The 19,100-nt window shown below is 39.3% G+C and overlaps 1 protein-coding gene across 3 annotated transcripts in view; it reads right to left on the minus strand.

Moving 5' to 3' along the window:
- Positions 1 to 665: 665 nt before the first annotated feature.
- ndst3 (N-deacetylase/N-sulfotransferase (heparan glucosaminyl) 3) overlaps positions 666 to 19,100 on the minus strand; it is a 48,398-nt gene continuing 29,963 nt past the window's right edge. For 2 of the 3 annotated variants that reach the window (XM_085276820.1, XM_085276821.1), the window contains 9 exons: positions 13,651 to 13,833; positions 13,022 to 13,118; positions 12,046 to 12,169; positions 11,301 to 11,475; positions 10,721 to 10,891; positions 10,084 to 10,193; positions 5,360 to 5,462; positions 4,174 to 4,284; positions 666 to 1,801 (listed from right to left, as the gene is read on the minus strand). In XM_085276820.1, coding sequence (XP_085132946.1) covers positions 1,772 to 1,801; positions 4,174 to 4,284; positions 5,360 to 5,462; positions 10,084 to 10,193; positions 10,721 to 10,891; positions 11,301 to 11,475; positions 12,046 to 12,169; positions 13,022 to 13,118; positions 13,651 to 13,833 — 1,104 coding nt within the window. In that variant the 3' untranslated portion in view covers positions 666 to 1,771. Of the gene's footprint in view, positions 1,807 to 4,173; positions 4,285 to 5,359; positions 5,463 to 10,083; positions 10,194 to 10,720; positions 10,892 to 11,300; positions 11,476 to 12,045; positions 12,170 to 13,021; positions 13,119 to 13,650; positions 13,834 to 19,100 lie in introns of all 3 variants that reach the window. The other variant, XM_085276822.1, reaches the window with a different exon arrangement.

Genomic DNA, 19,100 nt, shown 5'->3' on the forward strand with positions numbered 1-19,100 from the left:
GTGCAAGAATGCATGCCATATTGCCATGTTATTGGCGGCTCTGATGTTTGTTTAAAGGAGCAGCTAAACACTGGTCCCTTATACAGTGGATAATGAGTGTAAACACACACACATTGTAAGAATCAAAGGTTTAAACAGCTCTCAAAATGTCATTCAACAACATTTATGGTTTCGTGGCTTGGATGTTATGGGCTTGGATGATATTCAAGCCCTAACCCCCCCTTTGCTATTTCATTTATATTTATATTCCACCAAGATACTATGTCACAACTAAAAGTCACTGACTCAAAACTTCCTTCCAAGTGGACTAAAGATTAAGGATTCAGGTCTCTCCTTTAATTTTCATTCATCTGTTATAGCCTGTATATGTTGTATATTAATATTTGCAAAAAACAAAATAATAAAATAAAATCAGTAACATCAAAAGTAAAATATTGATCTCATAACAATAAAAAAATAAAAAGTGTTAGCCAGTATGCAAAGTATTGTTGTATTGATTAAATGTTCTCTGATACAATACCAGATGCACTGCATACTTTCATCATGTCATTTTCACTTACCTTAGAAGAGTAGAAACAGCATAGTGTAAGTTCACAAATGTGGCTTCAGGTATGATCCCGCATTTAGGTAATACAATAATATAATACTCGTTAAAAAATATCAGCTGTCAGTCATATCCATTTCTTTAATTTTGGTTTTTGTGTTTGACATTTAGGGATTTTGCATTCAAACTGAAGCTAAAGAACAGAGGCCACTGCTTTTAAAAAGGGGAAGAAAAAGTCAAGTTGAGACTTAACTGAGACACCGACAAAACAAAAACTGCCTGCAGTTAGCATAGCTACTTTAACTGTCATAGCCACTAGGCTGACTTCCACCCACAAACTTGTATCTCCTCAGAGCTAAAATCATCAGCACTCATTCTTTGCTTAATGGACACAATGTTCCCCTGGATGTCTTGTCACAGTAAAATAATGAGCAGGCAATTCTTTTTGCTTCAGTGACTCATGTACAGTCCAAACTTTCCCACTAAAGCCACAAGTGACATCTCTACGGGTTAACAAAGCTACCAGATCTACCAAAAACTAGCTGTACTTAAAAAAAGAAAGAAAAATCACAAAAAATGAGAACCTAGCATGGAAAGTAACAGTTTTTCTCTCACCCTGAGTCTATGCATGTGTCCTCCTTGCTTTCTTTCTTTCATTAAAACAGAAAACTTTAAAAAAAAAAAAAAAAAAGGTAAAAAGAGACCTCAAAGCATGTGTTTTTGTATTGGAGATACATAGAGCAGAACATAGTGCAAACTCACGTCTATGAGAACCACGCACAGCTGACCAGCGCTGTTCTGGCAACATAATTTAAGGTGATAATAAAATAAAAATTATTGATCACTGAATTTACTGCAGGTGTGCACGAGAATTCACCGGAACAGGGTTTGGGCATCAAAGACTTTCCAAATTCTCTTTGTCCCCCACAGTTTGCGTCACTGTTGTCATGTGGTTCTTTCCTTTAGTCCCATTTTTTCAGAGCTGTCTATTCACCTGACAGATCCATCCATCCACCCATCTACCCATCCATCCAAGAGTTCTGTATCAGCTCACAAAGTTTCTTTGCGCTTTCATTACTTCTGGTCCCTTCAGCAGGGTCACAGCTCTTCGGTGAACCAAGGCGCTCCGTCCTCGCTTTCACCTCAGGGTGCACTAAAAGGCCACAGACAGTGCATCTGAAGGTTAGGTGCTCCTGGTCGCTTTCCTGGTCCCTGACCCCAAGACTTTTAACCATGGCTCATGGATGCAAAGGTTATCTAACCTTCAGGAAGCAGCAAAGAGAGAGGGAGGGGATTCAGAGGGAAATGCAGAGACGAGGGAAAGAAATGGGATAAAGTAATTTAATTGCACTTTGTTGATTTATTGATCTAAATGCTAACCGAGTTAATAGAACGGGAGCATGATGTGAATGCTGTCAGTGGACTAGAAAACTTATGTCATGTGGCTGACTGCCTTTGACTCATAAACCGTGAGAAAATCCAGCACATTCAAGTGTGCCAAAAAAAGAGAACAACAACATTATGAAGCTTCGTGTATCTTCTATGCTTTGAATATCTATTGGATTGATTTGGGTTTTTTTCAGCAGGGCAACGTCACAAATTGTGACACACACTCAGCATTTTTATTGCACTGCATTGTTCATTACCAGGGTGGAAAGTAACAAAGTACAAATACTTTGTTACTGTACTTAAGTGCAATTTTTTGGTATCTGTATTTAACTTGAGAAGTTTTTTTTGTCAACTTATTCCTCTTGCTCCCTACATTTTAAACAAATATCTGTACTTTCAACTCATTACTCATTACTTTTGCTTTAACGCTGTTGGGGGTAGTTATTGTTTTATCACTGCGAGTACTCAAGTACTTTTTTACTTGAGTAAAGAACTTGAATCAGTACTTCAACTTTTAGTAGAGTATTTTTAACAGTAGTATCTATACTTCTACATAAGTACAGAATGTCTGTACTTTTCCCAGCCATCCATGAAAAGAGAACTTATTAAATTTAACAGCGGTAGAAGTTAGCAGGAAGTTAGCTCGCTAGTTTTCACCTAAACATGATATATCATGTTCTGACTGAGGGGTTTCTGAAAAAATTAAAACGTACAGCTCTGCTATCACAGAGAACATAAATGAAGACTAAACTGCAGTGACGCTTTGTAGGGTTACTGAAGTTGGGCTAGCTGGTATACAATGATGTACTACACGATCGCTAGCGACATAGCTATGTTAGCATAACATAAAAACAGTGAAGCTGGAGGATGAACACTAACTTTTTTCCACAAGTTAACGTGGAAAAATGAATGAATAGCATGTAGTAAAAACCGAGAGAGGCCGACAGTGATCACTGACTGTTTTTAGGGGCTTGTTGAGATTAAATAGAACAAGATGCAAAGCATTAAACCATGTTAAAAACACAACAGCCTTAGTAGTTTAGGCCTGGAAGCAGGTTTCATGTCATCACTTAGAGACCGGATTATACTGAGCATCTGATAGTTGTTTTAACTACATTCTGCAGGCCATTTTAAATCCAGTTTTGTTTGATCGATATTTAATATTCACAATTATTCAACTTTATTGTATTTATACTGATGCCAGGTTAATTTTTATCTTGTTATTATTTTTTTTGGTCATGTTGTGTTCCGTTTTATTGATCTTATTTAAGCTTGTTGTCATATTTGTGTATACCTTAGGTATAACTGCTGTACTCAAGGTGTTTCCCACCTTTGAGATGAAAAAAGTATGTCTTTTGTTAAACGGGGGTTGTGACAACATTTTCCCCCAAAATATATTACAACTGGTTATATAAGTTTGTGCTGAGTTCTGTCTTGTTGAAATCATTGAAGACTGTTGATTGCTTTCAGCACTATCACCTCTAAACATACTCGAAAGCCATGAGGTAAAACTCATTTTACATGTTGGGGGTAAATTGAAAGAAATGTGTAAAACTGCTCATTGGCAAGACTGCCCTGCAATTATAAACTCAATTACTTTGGTGTTGTATAAATGGGCACGAGGGAAGTTTTTATCAGAAGAAAAGGGTGTAAAACATTTGATAATACATCTGAAAACTCAAAATTTATGCCCTACTTGCCATCCAGTGACCAGATCGGAGTTTTTGCCTTGCTAATTCTGGCCTCCAGAACTTGTGTTTGCCTAAAAATTCCCTGTTTAAAACTGGGCTGGTGTGGATATTTATATTCAATATTTACATATTATTCTGACTCAGGTTTATACTCAAGTTTTCGTATCATCATTAAGTTGTAAATGATGAGCAGAGGACAAACAAAACTGTGACTGGCAGACTAAATGTACAACCATGTTATAACAATTTAGTTTTAGTTTGTTTGATTAACCCCAACATTAACATTTCTGCCAACACAGAGTCCAGTGAACCATTGTCTTGAATAGTTTTCTAAACATGGAAGCTCAATAAAGTTAACCCATTTTAGCCTTGGGCATTTTAAGTGTGCAGTGTTTTCAACTGTAAAATTAAAATTAAATCAATAAAAAAAACTATAAAACTTGAATTGCTGCTGTATATTTCACTGCTCAGTTTAATACACTATTAATTCGTTCAGACTCTTTAACTAACATATATTGTGTAGTCTGGTGAGATGAGCAATCTGCTGACCTTCTGCAACTCCTCTCTCAGCCAAGAGGGAAGAGGCTGTCCGAGCCGGTGCAGCAGCTTTGACAGCTCCACGTTGTGTTCTCTGTAGTACCTGGAGAGATATGCCCGTGCCTGAAGAGAGTAGCACGATGAGAGACGATGAAAGAATGAAAATAGAGAAGACCAAGAGAAGGGGGAGTAAGGGAGACAAAGAGGCAGCAACACAAATAGGAACAGTTGGTCCATCAGGATTTGATACGTTGTAGATTGGAAAGACAACACAGGAAAATAAAGAAATAGGAAGGAAAGCAGAAAAGGTATTGGGTGAAAAGAGGAAAAGAAGCACAAGAGGAGGAAAAGGGGTTGAAAAGGAGGGATATGTAGAGGCATTTTGGGAAGAGACAAACAATAAAAGCGAGACAGGGGGAGAGATATATAGAGAGAGAGATTAATGATGAGCCACACACCAAGATCAGTTTATTTCTCCTCTGTAGGACTTTAGGGCCACTAAGTGCCAAGTGGTATCAACAGAGCTAAAAAATGAAGTTATAAAGGGAAGAAAATTACATGAAGGATGCATGAGATCCATTATTTCTCTCGCCCCCTGTGTGAATTCCTCATCTCTCTACTTCTCTTGTCTCCCCAGTGCTACCTCCACCTCCTCCCTCCCCATCCCTGCTTTGCCCTCTACCTCCGTCCCCCTGGTGGAAACTCGGAAACAGTTTAATTATAGGCGACAGTGAGGCGCAGCCATTAGCCATGTGTGAGTACATGTGGGAAGACAAATTGCATCTATGTGTTTGTCTTCACGTGAGAGCAAATGTGTGATTCATTGTCTGCAGGTCTGGTCTCCTCTGTGGAATCAGTAGCCAGGACAAAGATTTATGGATTGGATTTTCTCCTTCCACCTTCATCCCACTCTCTCTCTCTCTCTCTCACACACACACAGAGGTTGTGTCACTATCGAGTCCTCATGATTAGGTTGTAAGTTTCTGGCTAGATCTGATTGGGTGACAGTTTCCATCCAATGCTGAGTCCTGTGGGGAATTTTGCCACAATGATAGAGGGGATTGTGGGCTGTCACTGTCAATCAGTCTGGCAGCAATTTTTTTCTTTTTTGTACATCTTTTTCAAACATTTCATTCAGGGAGTATGTAAGTACTTTCATGAGCATAATATGTTCTAATTAAAGTAAAAACCATCTTACCTCTGGCTCCATAGAGGGGTACTTCCTTCCTTTGCTTTTCCCCAAACATTTAGTCTTTCCTCCATCCAGGAGCTGGCACCAAAAGCCCTTCTGAGGGTCAAAGCTGTGACAATAGGAAAAAAAAAATTAAATACTTAACAAAAATAAACCTCAGTGCTGCTGTCAAGGCCATCCTATTTAGAAGTGCTCCATTTTTTAGAAGCTACAGCTGAAAAAGAGGACACATCTTATTCGCACAAACTAAACATCTTTTCTGTCATCATCATCTATGTTATGCCCACTCTCTCTTCACCTTTCCTGCTCTCTCGTCGTCTTAACGGAGTCACGCAGTAGGAAGAAGTACAGTTTATTGATTGGTTAATACAGTAATCCTCTTCTGCGGTGGAAAAAGAAATACGGGAATATGCATAGGCTATAGCCTGTTTATTCACTGGAACGGTTTCTGTTTTCTACGTAAAAAAAGAAAAGGCCCTGGAGCACGCAAGTTAGAACCATTAAATGGTATGTTTGTTTAATCCACTTTAACCAATCCATATTTATGGCATTGCATTTAAGATGTCATGTGTCTTATATTCAGCAGCAAACAGCTAATACTTGCTCATTGTGACAGAAACAACTGCAAGGACAACTGCAAGACGTTCCTGACTGCCATGAATAAGAGGTAAATGATCAGGCACAGAGTGGCTAATTGCAATCTGATAGAAGAGGTAGTGTCACAGGTAAATGAATGTGCTGCTTTTGGCCACTTTGTGACCTCAGTATCATTTCTCCACCCTGTGTTACATTTTCCTTGTGAGTTTTGTTGAAATTAGAACACTGAGAAAAAAAAGAGCATTGCACCCCCTCCCTATTTTTTAATACAAGAAGATAGTGGGTGACCTTCACAGCAAAGTGCCTTTGTGAATTACTGTACTCTGCTGGAGGGATTGGACTACTTTTGCAAAACTCATTCCCCAATAGATTTTGATGGTGGTGGTGGAGCGTGCTCTCTGAGGCGTCAGGCAAAGATCTTCAACTGGGTTGACATCATGCCATAACGTACGATCCATCAAACCATTCAGGGACCCCTCGTGCTCTGGACAGGAGTATAATCACTATGAAAGAAACCAATTTCCACCAGAATAGGAAAAAAATGACTCATCAAATACACAGAAAAACTTGAATATTGATCTGCAGTGACTCTTTCCTGTAAGGGGCATGTAGATACAAATTATGCTGATAATAGCATAACAACGCCATCAGAACCCTTGACTGTATGGCTCAAAGATTCTGATATTTTCGATAGTTTGGCACGTGTCAATATCTGGGCATGTACACCACTGATGGCAACCTATCTCAGAAGTAGGTAGATTTCATATTAATCTACCTGATGTCTAATCTTATAGCTCTTCAAATAATAATAAAAACATTAGTAAAACATCCAATTTTGTGAATGTGGCCATTTACCGATAAGGAACTTATATCTTGAGATTCAAATAACATTAAAACCAGCCAATCCAACATGATAACCCCCGCAAAACTGTCCAGCAGAAGATCATGTAACACAATAAAACCCAATGTGTTGTCCTAGCCTCCACACTTCATATAGACCTGCCCCACAATGCACAGGACACATGGGATCAGCTGCCAAAGGATTCCTGTGTCCATAACCTGACCAGTCAGAACTATATATTTTTAAAACAATACTAGATCGTTTTAGTTTCATGGAAGATTTTTGTCGATTACAGTAGCACAAATAAAGAGATAAAAGAGGTGAAAAGGAGATAAATTTAAAACAAGATGCATATTATTGTTAACTGCTTTTGACAGACTGAGGATCAGGGCTAATGTGGATATGATTGAAAGATGCAAATATTTTCTTTATTTGCATGCATCAGCGGGTATAGAAGTATAAAAAAAAAGAGTTAAGTGGTTCTTCTTCAGTTTTCCTCTGACAGGACAGGAGGAAGAAATGAAAGGGGGATTAAATAAATAGGCTCCAGCGTTGAGGATCTGTCAGACTGCTGCCATGTCAAAAGAATGAGAAGGAGAAAAGAAAGATTAGGCTTTTGTGTAAGTCGGTCTTCGGCCAAAACACAACCTCGCAAGCGCACACGCAGCTTCCTTATTATTCTGTCAAAATGCATCTCTTTACAAATTATTTGTATGCATGTGGGTGTGTGATCCAAGACAGATGCACTCTGTCCCAATCTGAGCTACAAATTCTAGATGTCCCTGTCTGTAGACTCGAGGGCTTGCAAGCAGATTGCATTCTGATGAGTGGTGCTTGAGAAATAAACAGTTTAACGCTCCTCCAAAACATAAAGGTCAAATGCAACATCTCTAATGGAGAATGAGTTGAAACAGGAGCATCCACAGGCGGAAGCTAATTCTCTTAAGTTATGTACATTAAGACTCATTTTTGTCCACGCGCCACATACAGCTAAATTTGAGCTCAAGTGGGCTGGAGCAGTTGTACTACTATATAATAATTTAACAAAAATCAATTATTTAATGAATAATCTATTTTGAAAAACAGGCACTATATGATAGTGGACTGTCCAGGATGCACCCTGCCTCTAGGCCTGTGAGAGCTGGGATAGGCCCCAGCCCCTCTGTAATCCTCAACTGGTTAAGTGAAAGAAGCTGTATGGAAGTGTGGATGGATGGATGTTACTGAACAGCCAACATGTCTTGAAAAGTGCCACTCTATTATCATTACAAAGCAACACAACAAGGACCCTCTTTGGCTATGGCAAACCATCTGCAACATCTTTGCCACAATAATAAGTCAGCTCTCACAACTGCTCTCTTGATCATTTCTTAATGTTTTTCTGCACAATCATTCCAGCTGCAAACAAACAAACAAACAAAACAGTAAGAAGTCCAAAAGAAATGATGCTTTTTTTCTCTGCGATTTTCACACTTTTAAAAACCATCTAGTGGGCCAGATTGCATCCAGCCAGCCTGTGTTGTTATCCCAGTTCGATTGACATATTTTAGGCAGCTCAACCAACATATTAGATGTACTCGTCTCTGAAAACATTTGATATGCAGTGTATTATATCGATCTGCGTGATTAAAAATGAACCTGGGGTCATTTTAGTGACTACACGTGAAAAGAAATTTGAGCACATACGTGTAACATGCTGTATTTGAGGTTGCAAACAGCATGCATTGGCTACACAATTGAAACCATCTTTCTGACTTGCTTGGTGCACATGCCTTTTTTATCTGCTGTGAAAGACTGCAATGGATGTGTTCATTATTTATCTTGGTAACTGGCACTGTTGTCGTTGCTATTTTAGTTCTTTTGGATTGACACTGTGCAGCAGACTTACCCTTTTTTTTTATTCAGGCAGCTGAAACACAAAATACTCAAGCAGCAGATACAGTATGTGAGGACAGCTACTGTCCTGTGTTTAAAGAAGGTGGAAGCTTCACCAGCTGAATAGCCAAAAATATGCATTAATTATTCCCTTCTTTCTTGCACAAATACATCTAGAAATGTGGTACACAGTGATTATGTAATTCTTACATACTTGTTCAGAAATATACATACACAATACTTTCATGTCTAATGTCTAATTGCATTACTTCCAAAATGCAAGTAATGCAATTAGACATTAATATACCCAATGATGGGGTGTGATATCACTAAGTGTGGCCCAAAGGTAAACATCTAATAGTATTTGCAAATCAGAATATTTCAGACTTCCTCAACAAATTTAAAGCATTAAAAATATTTTGTTATTTGTTAATTTGCCATTGCACTAAAAAAGTATTCACCTCTCTCTTATGCACATAAACTTCTTCTATCATTCTACTGCCATTTTACTCTTTAAGGTTTACATTCTCATTTATATCTTGTGTCCATCTACACATATCCTCATACACCAGGGATGTCAAATTCATTTTGTAACGTGAGCCAATGTATCCCACTTTGATCTTATGCGGGCTGAACCAAAGTCCCCTTTCTGTCCATGAAAAGAAATATAATTTATAAAAATATCTCAGTGTAAAAACCCACCTCTATTTCTTTTCTACACCATAAAGAAATGCTGATGTAGCAAACCAAATACATTTATCAGTTTATCAGCTTGGGGCTAAATTGTATGAACTGTGTTAAAATTACAGAAATGAATTCTTGTAGCTCACTGACTTGATTGTCCTGTAATTATAAAATGGCAAGTTTTTGTTAATTCAGCGAAAATTCCGTTTTTTTTCCTGTGGGTACAGTGTAAAAAATTGAAATTTCAATACTAGATAGTGAAAAACATTCATGTTGAGTATCATTTAATTGTTTATCTGTTATTTAATTCTGTTGATATATATGCATAGCCATGGTGGAGGTCTTTATCAACAGGAAAACTCGTGAAAATAGTCCAAAATCGATTCCCTGCTTCACATTTTCCAAAACTGTCCAGTGGTCTGGATTGGAGTCTCTCTAATAAGCACACAAACTCCAAGGTTGACCTTTAATGACTCTTAAGCAACAGGCATATGATGTCACTGTTGTGTTTTTTTCAGAGAATGACACCACTTGGCAGGCTGTCCCCACCGTTCACCAGTAGATGTCAGGCTTCACACAAATTTGGAGTAGGGTCTTGTTATGGGTTTAATTTGTTTAAATATTTCCACCTCGGTGCACACTCGGTTACTCCAGCATGCCAGAGATGGAAGACAGTCATGACTGACACTAAGAAAAAACAGAGAGTCAGCGAGATACTGTGGGAGAGACTTACGTAAGGGCCTGGGAGTAGTTGAAATGGGGAGTGACACCAAGGAACTTCTGAACTTCATCCATCACTGCTGCAGGGTCAGTTCTCAGCTGATGGCCATCTATGATCATCAACTACACACAGATGCAATCATGTGCTCAGATCTGAACTCTGACTTTTAACACTTTAAAGCTTGAACCATAGAATAGTTGCCACAAAATTCAATTTTTATTTTTTTAATGTTTATTTATTATTTAATTCTGACAAATAAAAAATGATCATATGTTAATTAGCATATATGAATTTTAAATTGCATCATATTCACTACATCCAGCAGTTTTTTTCTTTCTTTTTTTTGCAAATGTCTTATGCAATTTATTTAGTTTTGAACTTTTATTTGTTTACTACTCATGCATCAAATATGACACACTAGGCATTTAGGGGTTAAGACCAATTTACTTAAATTTTTTTCATAAGCTGAATCAATAATTTCTCATTTTGTCAAAGCAAAATCTAATCACTAAAATGAAGACACGACTACCATTGTTTCAGCCATGTCTTTTTACGACAATCACAATTCACAGAGAGCTGTTAAGAAGCTAATCTCACTTCTTATTTACTTTTTTCAAGTGCATAGCCCTGTGTCTGTGTCTTTGCATACCTGGTTAGCAGGGTAGTACGTGAGCCACCTCTCTAGGTGTGTAGAGTACAGACCAGGGATGAGACAGCGGTTCTGCAGGGAGCGCAGCTCGGCTGGCGCACCCTTTTTCGCACTGATGACATCATAGAAGGTGAAGCGCAGGGCTGTATGGTCCTCGTGAGCCCTCTGATGCTGGAGAAGGATCACAACTCCCAAATGAGCTTCACAGAATACTCTGGACGATTAATACGTTCACACCTTTTGTGTGAGAGCGTGTTTTCATTGTGGTCAGTGATATAACATTTACGCTGGCACATAGTTGACATTCATATCTCATTAATTAAGCAGGCTTAAGGAAAAGATATCGGGATCTTGTGACATTTCCTGTAATGATATTCATAGATAAATATATCGATAATTAGGCTCATTAACTCTGTGCATGCAAGCGACTCCAAGCACAGTCTTGGATAAAGAACTCAATTTTAAATCAATACAGAGATGCAGCAGATGAAGCAGGCAACTGTAGCAAGTTTTTTTTAAAAATAAGTGAGCAGGCAAAAGCATCTAATGTATTCTGTGTGTGTTTGTGCACAGTACTTACCTGATACCAGCTGTAGGCCCTGTCAGAAGGGTTGATGAGCAGGGTGATGATCTTGGCCTTGGGTAGCAGGGCAGCAGCTCGCCGTGGGGTCTCCTCTGAGGGGAAATAGTTGGCGCTTTTCTCAAATAGGAAGTCTGTGCTAACATTGGAGGGCACGGGGAAAAACTCCATGTACCTGAGGCAGTAGACACAGGGAAAATTAAGTAGTCATATAAACATATGCACACACTCAAGACGTACCCCTCATGCACAAGCATTAATCATCACTGCAAACTCACCCAGCCGCATTTAAGCAGTTTTTTTTTCAAAGTCACTTCTAAAGTCACAAAGTTACAGCCTTTACAGCTCAGACAATGATCCTGAAATAAACACGATATATTTTAAACTGTGTTTAATGAAGAATTTTCACAGTCAGGTCTTTATGGATGACAGCACCAGCTGTGTCTCTGTCAGCTAAGCAGCCCATTTATGGGTCAATTTAGGCAGCCATATGTCTGTTGGCTTATGTTTGCAGACTTAAAAAGATCATTTGGAAGACGCTGCTAAACTGCTTAATGGATCACTCGAGTCTGCAAGACATAGGACAATCCATAACAACTTCACAAAAAGGCTTGCAATCTTTCATTTCACCTTAAGCACTGACTAATAAAAGGCAAAGACAACAAACAGAGGTTAGGCTGTGTGTGTGTGTGTGTGTGTGTGTGTGTGTGTGTGTGTGTGTGTGTGTGTTTGTGCTTGTTCTTACCAGTCAATTCCTTTGTGGTAGTTGTTGGTATTGAAGAACTGGACCTCCTCATAAGTCTTTGGACTTGGGAAATTGCTGGAGATGGAGGGATGCATGAGTAGGAAGAGATAAAGTGCTGTCGTTCCTGGAAGAAAGGGCATAATTCATAACTGGCTTGTTAATTCAGCTCAGAAGAGAGTAGTCAGTGTGTGTGTGAGTGTGTGTGTTCATCAGTGTGTGTGAGAGCTGTCATCCACTGATCCATACTGGATGAGTTTTCCCTCCGCAAGATTTATATCTTGCTGAGAACTGATTATGTGAATGTGTGTGTGTGTGTGTGTGTGTAGTGATCATAGGCCTTCCCATCAAATGATTTAAAACCATTTGACACCAATCAGCACTGGGGCTCTGGTCGTGCCCTCTGTCTCGCCCTGAGCAGCTCTTTTCACCCAGTCCCCCTCACACTATCTCATGCACAATCCTGCTATTTTTCCTTCAAGTCTTTTTTCCTGTTTGTTCCAACATCTCTGACTTACCCTCTAACAAAATGAGGATGTAGAGGGTTGTAATTATTGTTGTTTGGTTGCTAATGTTGCTATAATGACCCCCTCCTCCCATTTGGGAGATTATCACCTGGTTAATGAGCGGCTAGAACCTCCTAACCTTTCACACCAAACAGCAGCAATTAGAGGACTTAACTCAGGACTTGTGTAATGTATACACACTACCTTGTTTTTAAGTCTTTGAAGGACCCCCAGTGAAAGAAAAAGGAAAAAAGGGAGAGGTTCTCTATCTGTGCATCTAAAGTAGATCACATGTGGGTGGAAGAAAGGTGGTAAGAGCCTCCTCCTTTGTCTGCCTCTGACAGGACCACAAGAGCGAGGGGGGATTAAATGAATAGGCTCTGATGTGGTAGTTCCAGACACCTGGGCACACAGAAGCAGTCTCTTTGTTGTTTGTGCATGTCTGATTGTGGGCTTTTTTTCTGCATCTTTACCTGTTTTCTGTGGTCCTATTACCATGAACTTGGGTAATCTGTCACAGGTTTTTTCTTTAGACCAGATGTCTTTATGTCGCTTGTCATCACACGGGTTCTACATCACAGAAAAAAAGGGATTAGAGGTTAAAGCAATCATGCACATATTATACACAGAAACACAAACATGCCCCTGAAAATCCATACCACAGAGGATTTGCAGCACAAAAAGGAGGAGATAAGCATTTGTTTTTGTTTTATGCATACTGCTCATAAGTCACTACAAATTTGTGTAAGCTTATATACTGTACACTCTCAAACAGTACTATTAAAAGCATCATATTTGAAGAAAAAACCTTGATATTTGTAATATTTAAACAAAAATCATGATCATACGCAAGCAAAAACAATTACAATCAACCAAAGCAAATACCACCTAAGTAGTGTTTTCTGACCATGACATTACTAATCTAATTTCAGATCATTTGTACATCTGAATATTTCAGGATTTCTTTTTCTTTGTCCTCCAGAATATGTTTTAATCTTAGTAATAAGAACATCTTATTACTCCCAACAGCACCGATAAAACCGTACAAATGCAAGGAGCAATACAAGTCCATACCTGTAGGAAAATACCATAGCAAACACACCTGCCAGAGTGGGTTTCTTTGTTCAGGAAAGAGCTGAAAGTATTTGTGTGCAAGCTGGAGCGGCGGGAGGGTGTGAAGCTTCAGGTTCGTCCATGAGCGAAGGAAGGAGGCCAGGTGGACAAATGTGTAGAGCCCCAGTCGATCATTGCCGTAGTTAGATAGGTGGGTCATGAATATACTTATCTGGAAAGGACACAGGCAGAGAAGGTGGTGGTGGAGAGGGAAAGGATGTAAATAGAGAGTGGGAAATATGTACTTATTATATTTTGTAAAATTGAGATAAAGTCAAAAAACCATTTCCCAAGTTCCCCATGTTTGTTGATGTTGGTGCAGTGGAAAGCAAACAGATTATTTCTCAGAGTGCGATGGCTTTAAATTCCCTAACAGAGCAGCTGTCCAGCAAGTATAAATATTTGCTATCACTTTGCAAAGTGACACAGTCACTTTTGTTATGTAAGATTGTACATTAACTTTTAGCACAACGCTGCTTTCAAGTACAAAGAGGCAAACAGATAAAGTGAAACTGATGTATTCACCACTCCTAGATAAAGCTGAGGAGGCAGCACAATGCTCCTCGTAGCCACCGAGTGATCGGAAAGATGCACCTACACATGGGGGAGTGTTTCAGATTGTGTTCACAACAGTGAATGTCTGTGAGGAAGAAGGTAAGACTCAGAGGGAGCGAAGGAGCGATAGTGTGCTGGTCCGGGCTATCTGTCCACGGCTCAGTGCTTTTATAGGCTGATCAAAGAGACAAGCTAAGATAGCTGCTACAGACAAATGCACGCGAGTCAGTGTGCGCACATAAACTCACACACACATGCTTCTTTTGTGATTGCACAGAGCTTGAGAATGTGTCCGGATGAAACGGTAACATCAGCCATTAAGGTATGAATTATTTGTTGAATGTGAGCTTGTGTGTCAGTATGGATGAATAAATGTGTCTGTGTAGAACACACACACACACACACACACACACACACACACACACACACACACACACACACACAGCCATGTATCTATGATTTCTTTAGACCACATTGATTTCTTGGAGACTAACAATAACTATGATATAACCATAGCTATAAAGTGTTGCCTTAATTAAAACCTCTCTTTACCCCAACCATAACCCGAACCTTACTACAACCTCAAAACAACCTCGCCTTTAAAATACATCACATTACAGAGTTACATTGCATTATCCACTTTCATTCCCTGGGGAGTTACCCGGACCCTACCAGTACCATTTTCCTTGCCTCCCCTTTATGTTAATATTGACCTTATGGTTTTTTTTGTTCCTAAAATGAAAGTAGTTCGTGCACATGCACAAACATACAACGACTCATTCAAGCACAGAGAGTGAATTTCCTGATGACAGAGGACTGTTGTTGCTCATCTCTAACGGCGAAGGTTGCTGTAGATACAGAGCGACACAGTGTCGGGGGTTTGATGGATCAGCGTCCGGCTGACCTGGAAAGCTGCTCAGAATACTGATCGCCTCTGAACATTGATGTGAGTGTGTTAGCATGAGAGACACAGTGGAAAGGAGACAAGGGGAACAGATGAATTGTGGGATACTTGTGTGAGAATGCAATGGTATCCACGTCAGAAAAATTTTTCTTTCCTTTTTTTTGGTGCACGCGAGTGTCTATGTGTGTGTGCCGCCGCAAATGTTTATGTATTTGTGCATTCCAACGCAATTGAGTGCATCCGCCGGTGTCTTCTTATCTTGTGCTCACTGTAAGCAGCCAGCAGTGCACCACCCAGGCTTGCCTGCTTCATATCAATCTACTTGATGTTAGAGCAACAATGTGGAACCACTGTCAAGGCATCACCGAGCACTCAGCCAGGAACAACAACAGAAAGGCACTCCACTAAAAACTGTTTGCTAGCTCATCCTCTCCAATGAATTGTAATGTGAAAACCTCAAAACCCTTTTCCTTGGAAGATGAACCAAACAAACAAAAAAAAAAAAAACATAGCTGAAGCACTACTCTTAGAATAGTGTAAAATTAAATCCAACCATGTCTCACTGGAAACAGCCCCACTTGGGATTGAGAATGAATATTGTGGCTCAGTATTTAGGGTGGAGCGTGTGGGTTGCGAATATAAATGAAGAGGATTTGGAGTGGCATAAATTGAGTGCAGGCAAATCCTACCTGTGTAAATAAGAATGATTTCAAAATCTCATTTTTTGTGTTGTTTTGTGCTTTTTTTTGAAAGCAAGGCAAGATGATCAAAAAGTGATTTATGTTCCTTTCACACCACTCAATAGCCTATGATGGCTGTAACGGGACAGGCTGTGCTGTATGTGTGTGTGTGTGTGTGTGTGTGTGTGTGTGTGTGTGTGTGTGTGTGTGTGTGTGTGTGTGGCGTATGTGCAGGTGTATATGCATGAAAGACAAAGAGAGCAAGAGAGAGAATCCCAGTGTTACTGAACATGGAAATTATTCATTATGGAGCTTAAGCACTGGCTGCCAAATTAAACAAAGGGGGAAAGGAAAGATGATTTGTGTTTGTAATTGGAGAGCTGCAGAAAAAGAGAAAAAGTACAGAGAGGGCTAACAAAAGAAGGAGACAGCAGGAGTACCCTTGGCAGGTGAGTCTGAATTAAAAAACAACAAAAAAAAAGCCACTTGAGAGAATGTTAATCTCCCAACACAGCAAAACCTCCAAACCCTTTCGGTGGAAGGGCTCGCTCTGGCTAAGAATTCAATTACCAGAACCATATAAACCTTTTCTTGTTGAATATTGGATACTTTTCCTGAGTACTGGATAGCTTTGAGCCCCATATGTGCGTTTAATAAAGAATACTATCCTAATAATTTAACAGCAGAATTGGGCTTGAATCGTACTCGGCGCTAGACTGGAAGAGAAGTATAAAACTCCAACTCCTCGGTCTCCCTCTTTTAATCTTTGTCCCCTGTCTTTTTCCCCTCATTCCCCCCACGTACATTCATTTCCTTCCTCTTCTCCCATCCATTTAATGTCTTCCTCTCACTTTCTCATCTGCCTAAAGAAGTCACTTTTTCATCATCTTTTTTTCCCCCTCCTCTCTCCAATCTCATGCTGACCTAGATGATCTGATGAGGCGTGTCAGTCCAACATAGAGTGATGTTCTTCAAACCCCATGCACACATGAACACGCGGGCACAGAAACACTCACGTACAAACATAAATACCATGTCCTAGAAGATTATGGGTCATGTATTTTAGGTTTGTAACATGCGCCAATCTTCTTGAACATTATTGCATTTTGGAAGAAATTACTTGTTTTACTGATCTATCTATCTTTGTATCTACGTTGTATCTATTTATGAGAATATATATATATTTATTAGGGGTGCAACGATACACAAAATTCAGGGTTCGGTTTGGTTCGATACTTTGGTGTCAAGGTTCGATATTTTTTCAATACAAAAAAATGTTCACGCTTTTTTAATTTGTCATTTATTAAAATTATAAATATATATTTTAACTCAAAAGTACAGTTTTTAAATTTAATGTTGCTGAAACAACAAAGGGATAAAATAATAAATCTATCTGATTGAGGAATCACTCATCTTTGGAAAAGAGAGTTTATTACAGAGAAATGGCTCTTTCCAAAATAAAAGCTATACTATACGCTTCTTCTGGGCTATATTCTCAGCAGCATATTAAACATATCAGGTCCCCATAAGGAGAATCATGTGCTAATGGCTGTCTAAACGACTCGGGTAAAGTTTGTAGCATGCGTGCTTGTTGTTTTTGTCTGCTTCCACTTGTCTTTGCACTAGGATGATGTCGGCATAAATGTGCAGTCATATTCGTTGTGTTCCCACTAGTGCTGTCAGCGTTAATCTGAAATGACGTTAACGCCACAACACGGCAAATCTCCGTTAACGAGCTACCGTGGATCGCCCCGTGCATGGGGCTGGACGGCGTCAACATGTTAACAAGCAAACTGCGCTAACGCAGTAGTTCCCACCAATTGAGCATTGCGTGGCACATTCGACATACTGTTTTACTTTTGTCCATGACACGCTTACTTTCAGGGTCAAACTTCACATGAAGACCAAAATAGTTCCAAAGGCCAGATCTGAATGAGGGTGAGGGAGGTTCAATTTTCCATGTTGCAACAAGCTTAGCTTCTGTCTTGCTAGCTTGCGCTGCGCTCAGTGGATCTGCGCTGGACAGTGCAGCCTAGGCGGAGTAGTCGAGTGCAGATCCACTGAGCGCACAGACAGCATCGTCAGAAGAAAAGTTGATAAAATAAATTAAAAAATTTTATATAAGCCAAAAGGGGAAAGGTTTTAAAGATGGGGCTGTGTTGTCTACTATATATATATATATATATATATATATATATATATATATATATATATATATATATATATATATATATACATATAATATATATATATAGACAAGACAGTACAATACAATATGTAGACTGTCATGGATTTTGTAAGTGCGTTACGTGCAGTATTACAACACTGGCCATCCTCAAACCTAATCAGACATTTAAATCACCCTCACACAGCTGGACATTTAAAAGAAGCTAACGAGTGATAGCTGAAGCTATCCAGAGCTCAGAGCCAGCCACAAGCCAGAAGCCATAGTATGAGCGAAGGATCAAAGCTAAAGGAAATTTATAAGGAGAGAAGAAGAGAAAAGGGCTGATGGCCTGCTATCTGGTGAACTCATAAAAAACTGCTGGGAAATGATGTAAGAACCAGTTATCTGTTATGTGATATAAATCTATTTGTTTGGAAGTGTAAAGATGTCAGGTAAAGGTAGGTGTACAGCACCTCTTTTCAGTTATTTCAGTACAAGAAGAGCCGATAAGTTATTGCAGTTTGAGGGAAATTGTAAAGTTTAATATTTGATTTTATTGTAAAAATAATATTTTGCATTGAATGAAAGTTGTTTTGTTTTGTTAGTTTGTTTGTAAAAGCTGTCATGTTATAGTTCTTAGAAGAAAATCTGAATTGGCAGGTCACAAAAAACAGAAATCACAATGGCCAGAAAAACTGCAATCGGTGCATCTCGATGACAGAGCTGTGGAAGGATGAGATTTTGATGAGTCACACAATGGAATAATTTAATGTTTTGGGGAGTAAAACTGACACTGGGCTGGCTCAGCCCCATCTTTAAAACCTTTCCCCTTTCGGCTTAATCCCCTCATTAATATGCACACCAATAAACAAAGTCAGATTTCCAAAATGGATATGAAAAAACGCAAGGGAGAGACTGTGGGCCCCAAAAAATAGACCCTTCAGGCAAATATGGCTGAAACTGCAGAAAACAGTCATGTGCATGCTACAGGCCCTTTTCAGGCTGTCACCACCATCACTGCCGACAATAGTGGTGGCAGGCAGCACAAAGAGCAGGATGAGGAGAAAGAGAGAGATAAAGGTGACAGAGAAGGAAGTGTAAAACTTTAAGCAAGCTATAATAATGGCTGGCTG

This window comes from Mchenga conophoros, linkage group LG6 (genome assembly GCF_057382185.1).
Source record: "Mchenga conophoros isolate Kocher_MC1m ecotype Shallow Benthic linkage group LG6, M_conophoros_male_GT1.1, whole genome shotgun sequence".
Taxonomy (NCBI): Eukaryota; Metazoa; Chordata; class Actinopteri; order Cichliformes; family Cichlidae; genus Mchenga; species Mchenga conophoros.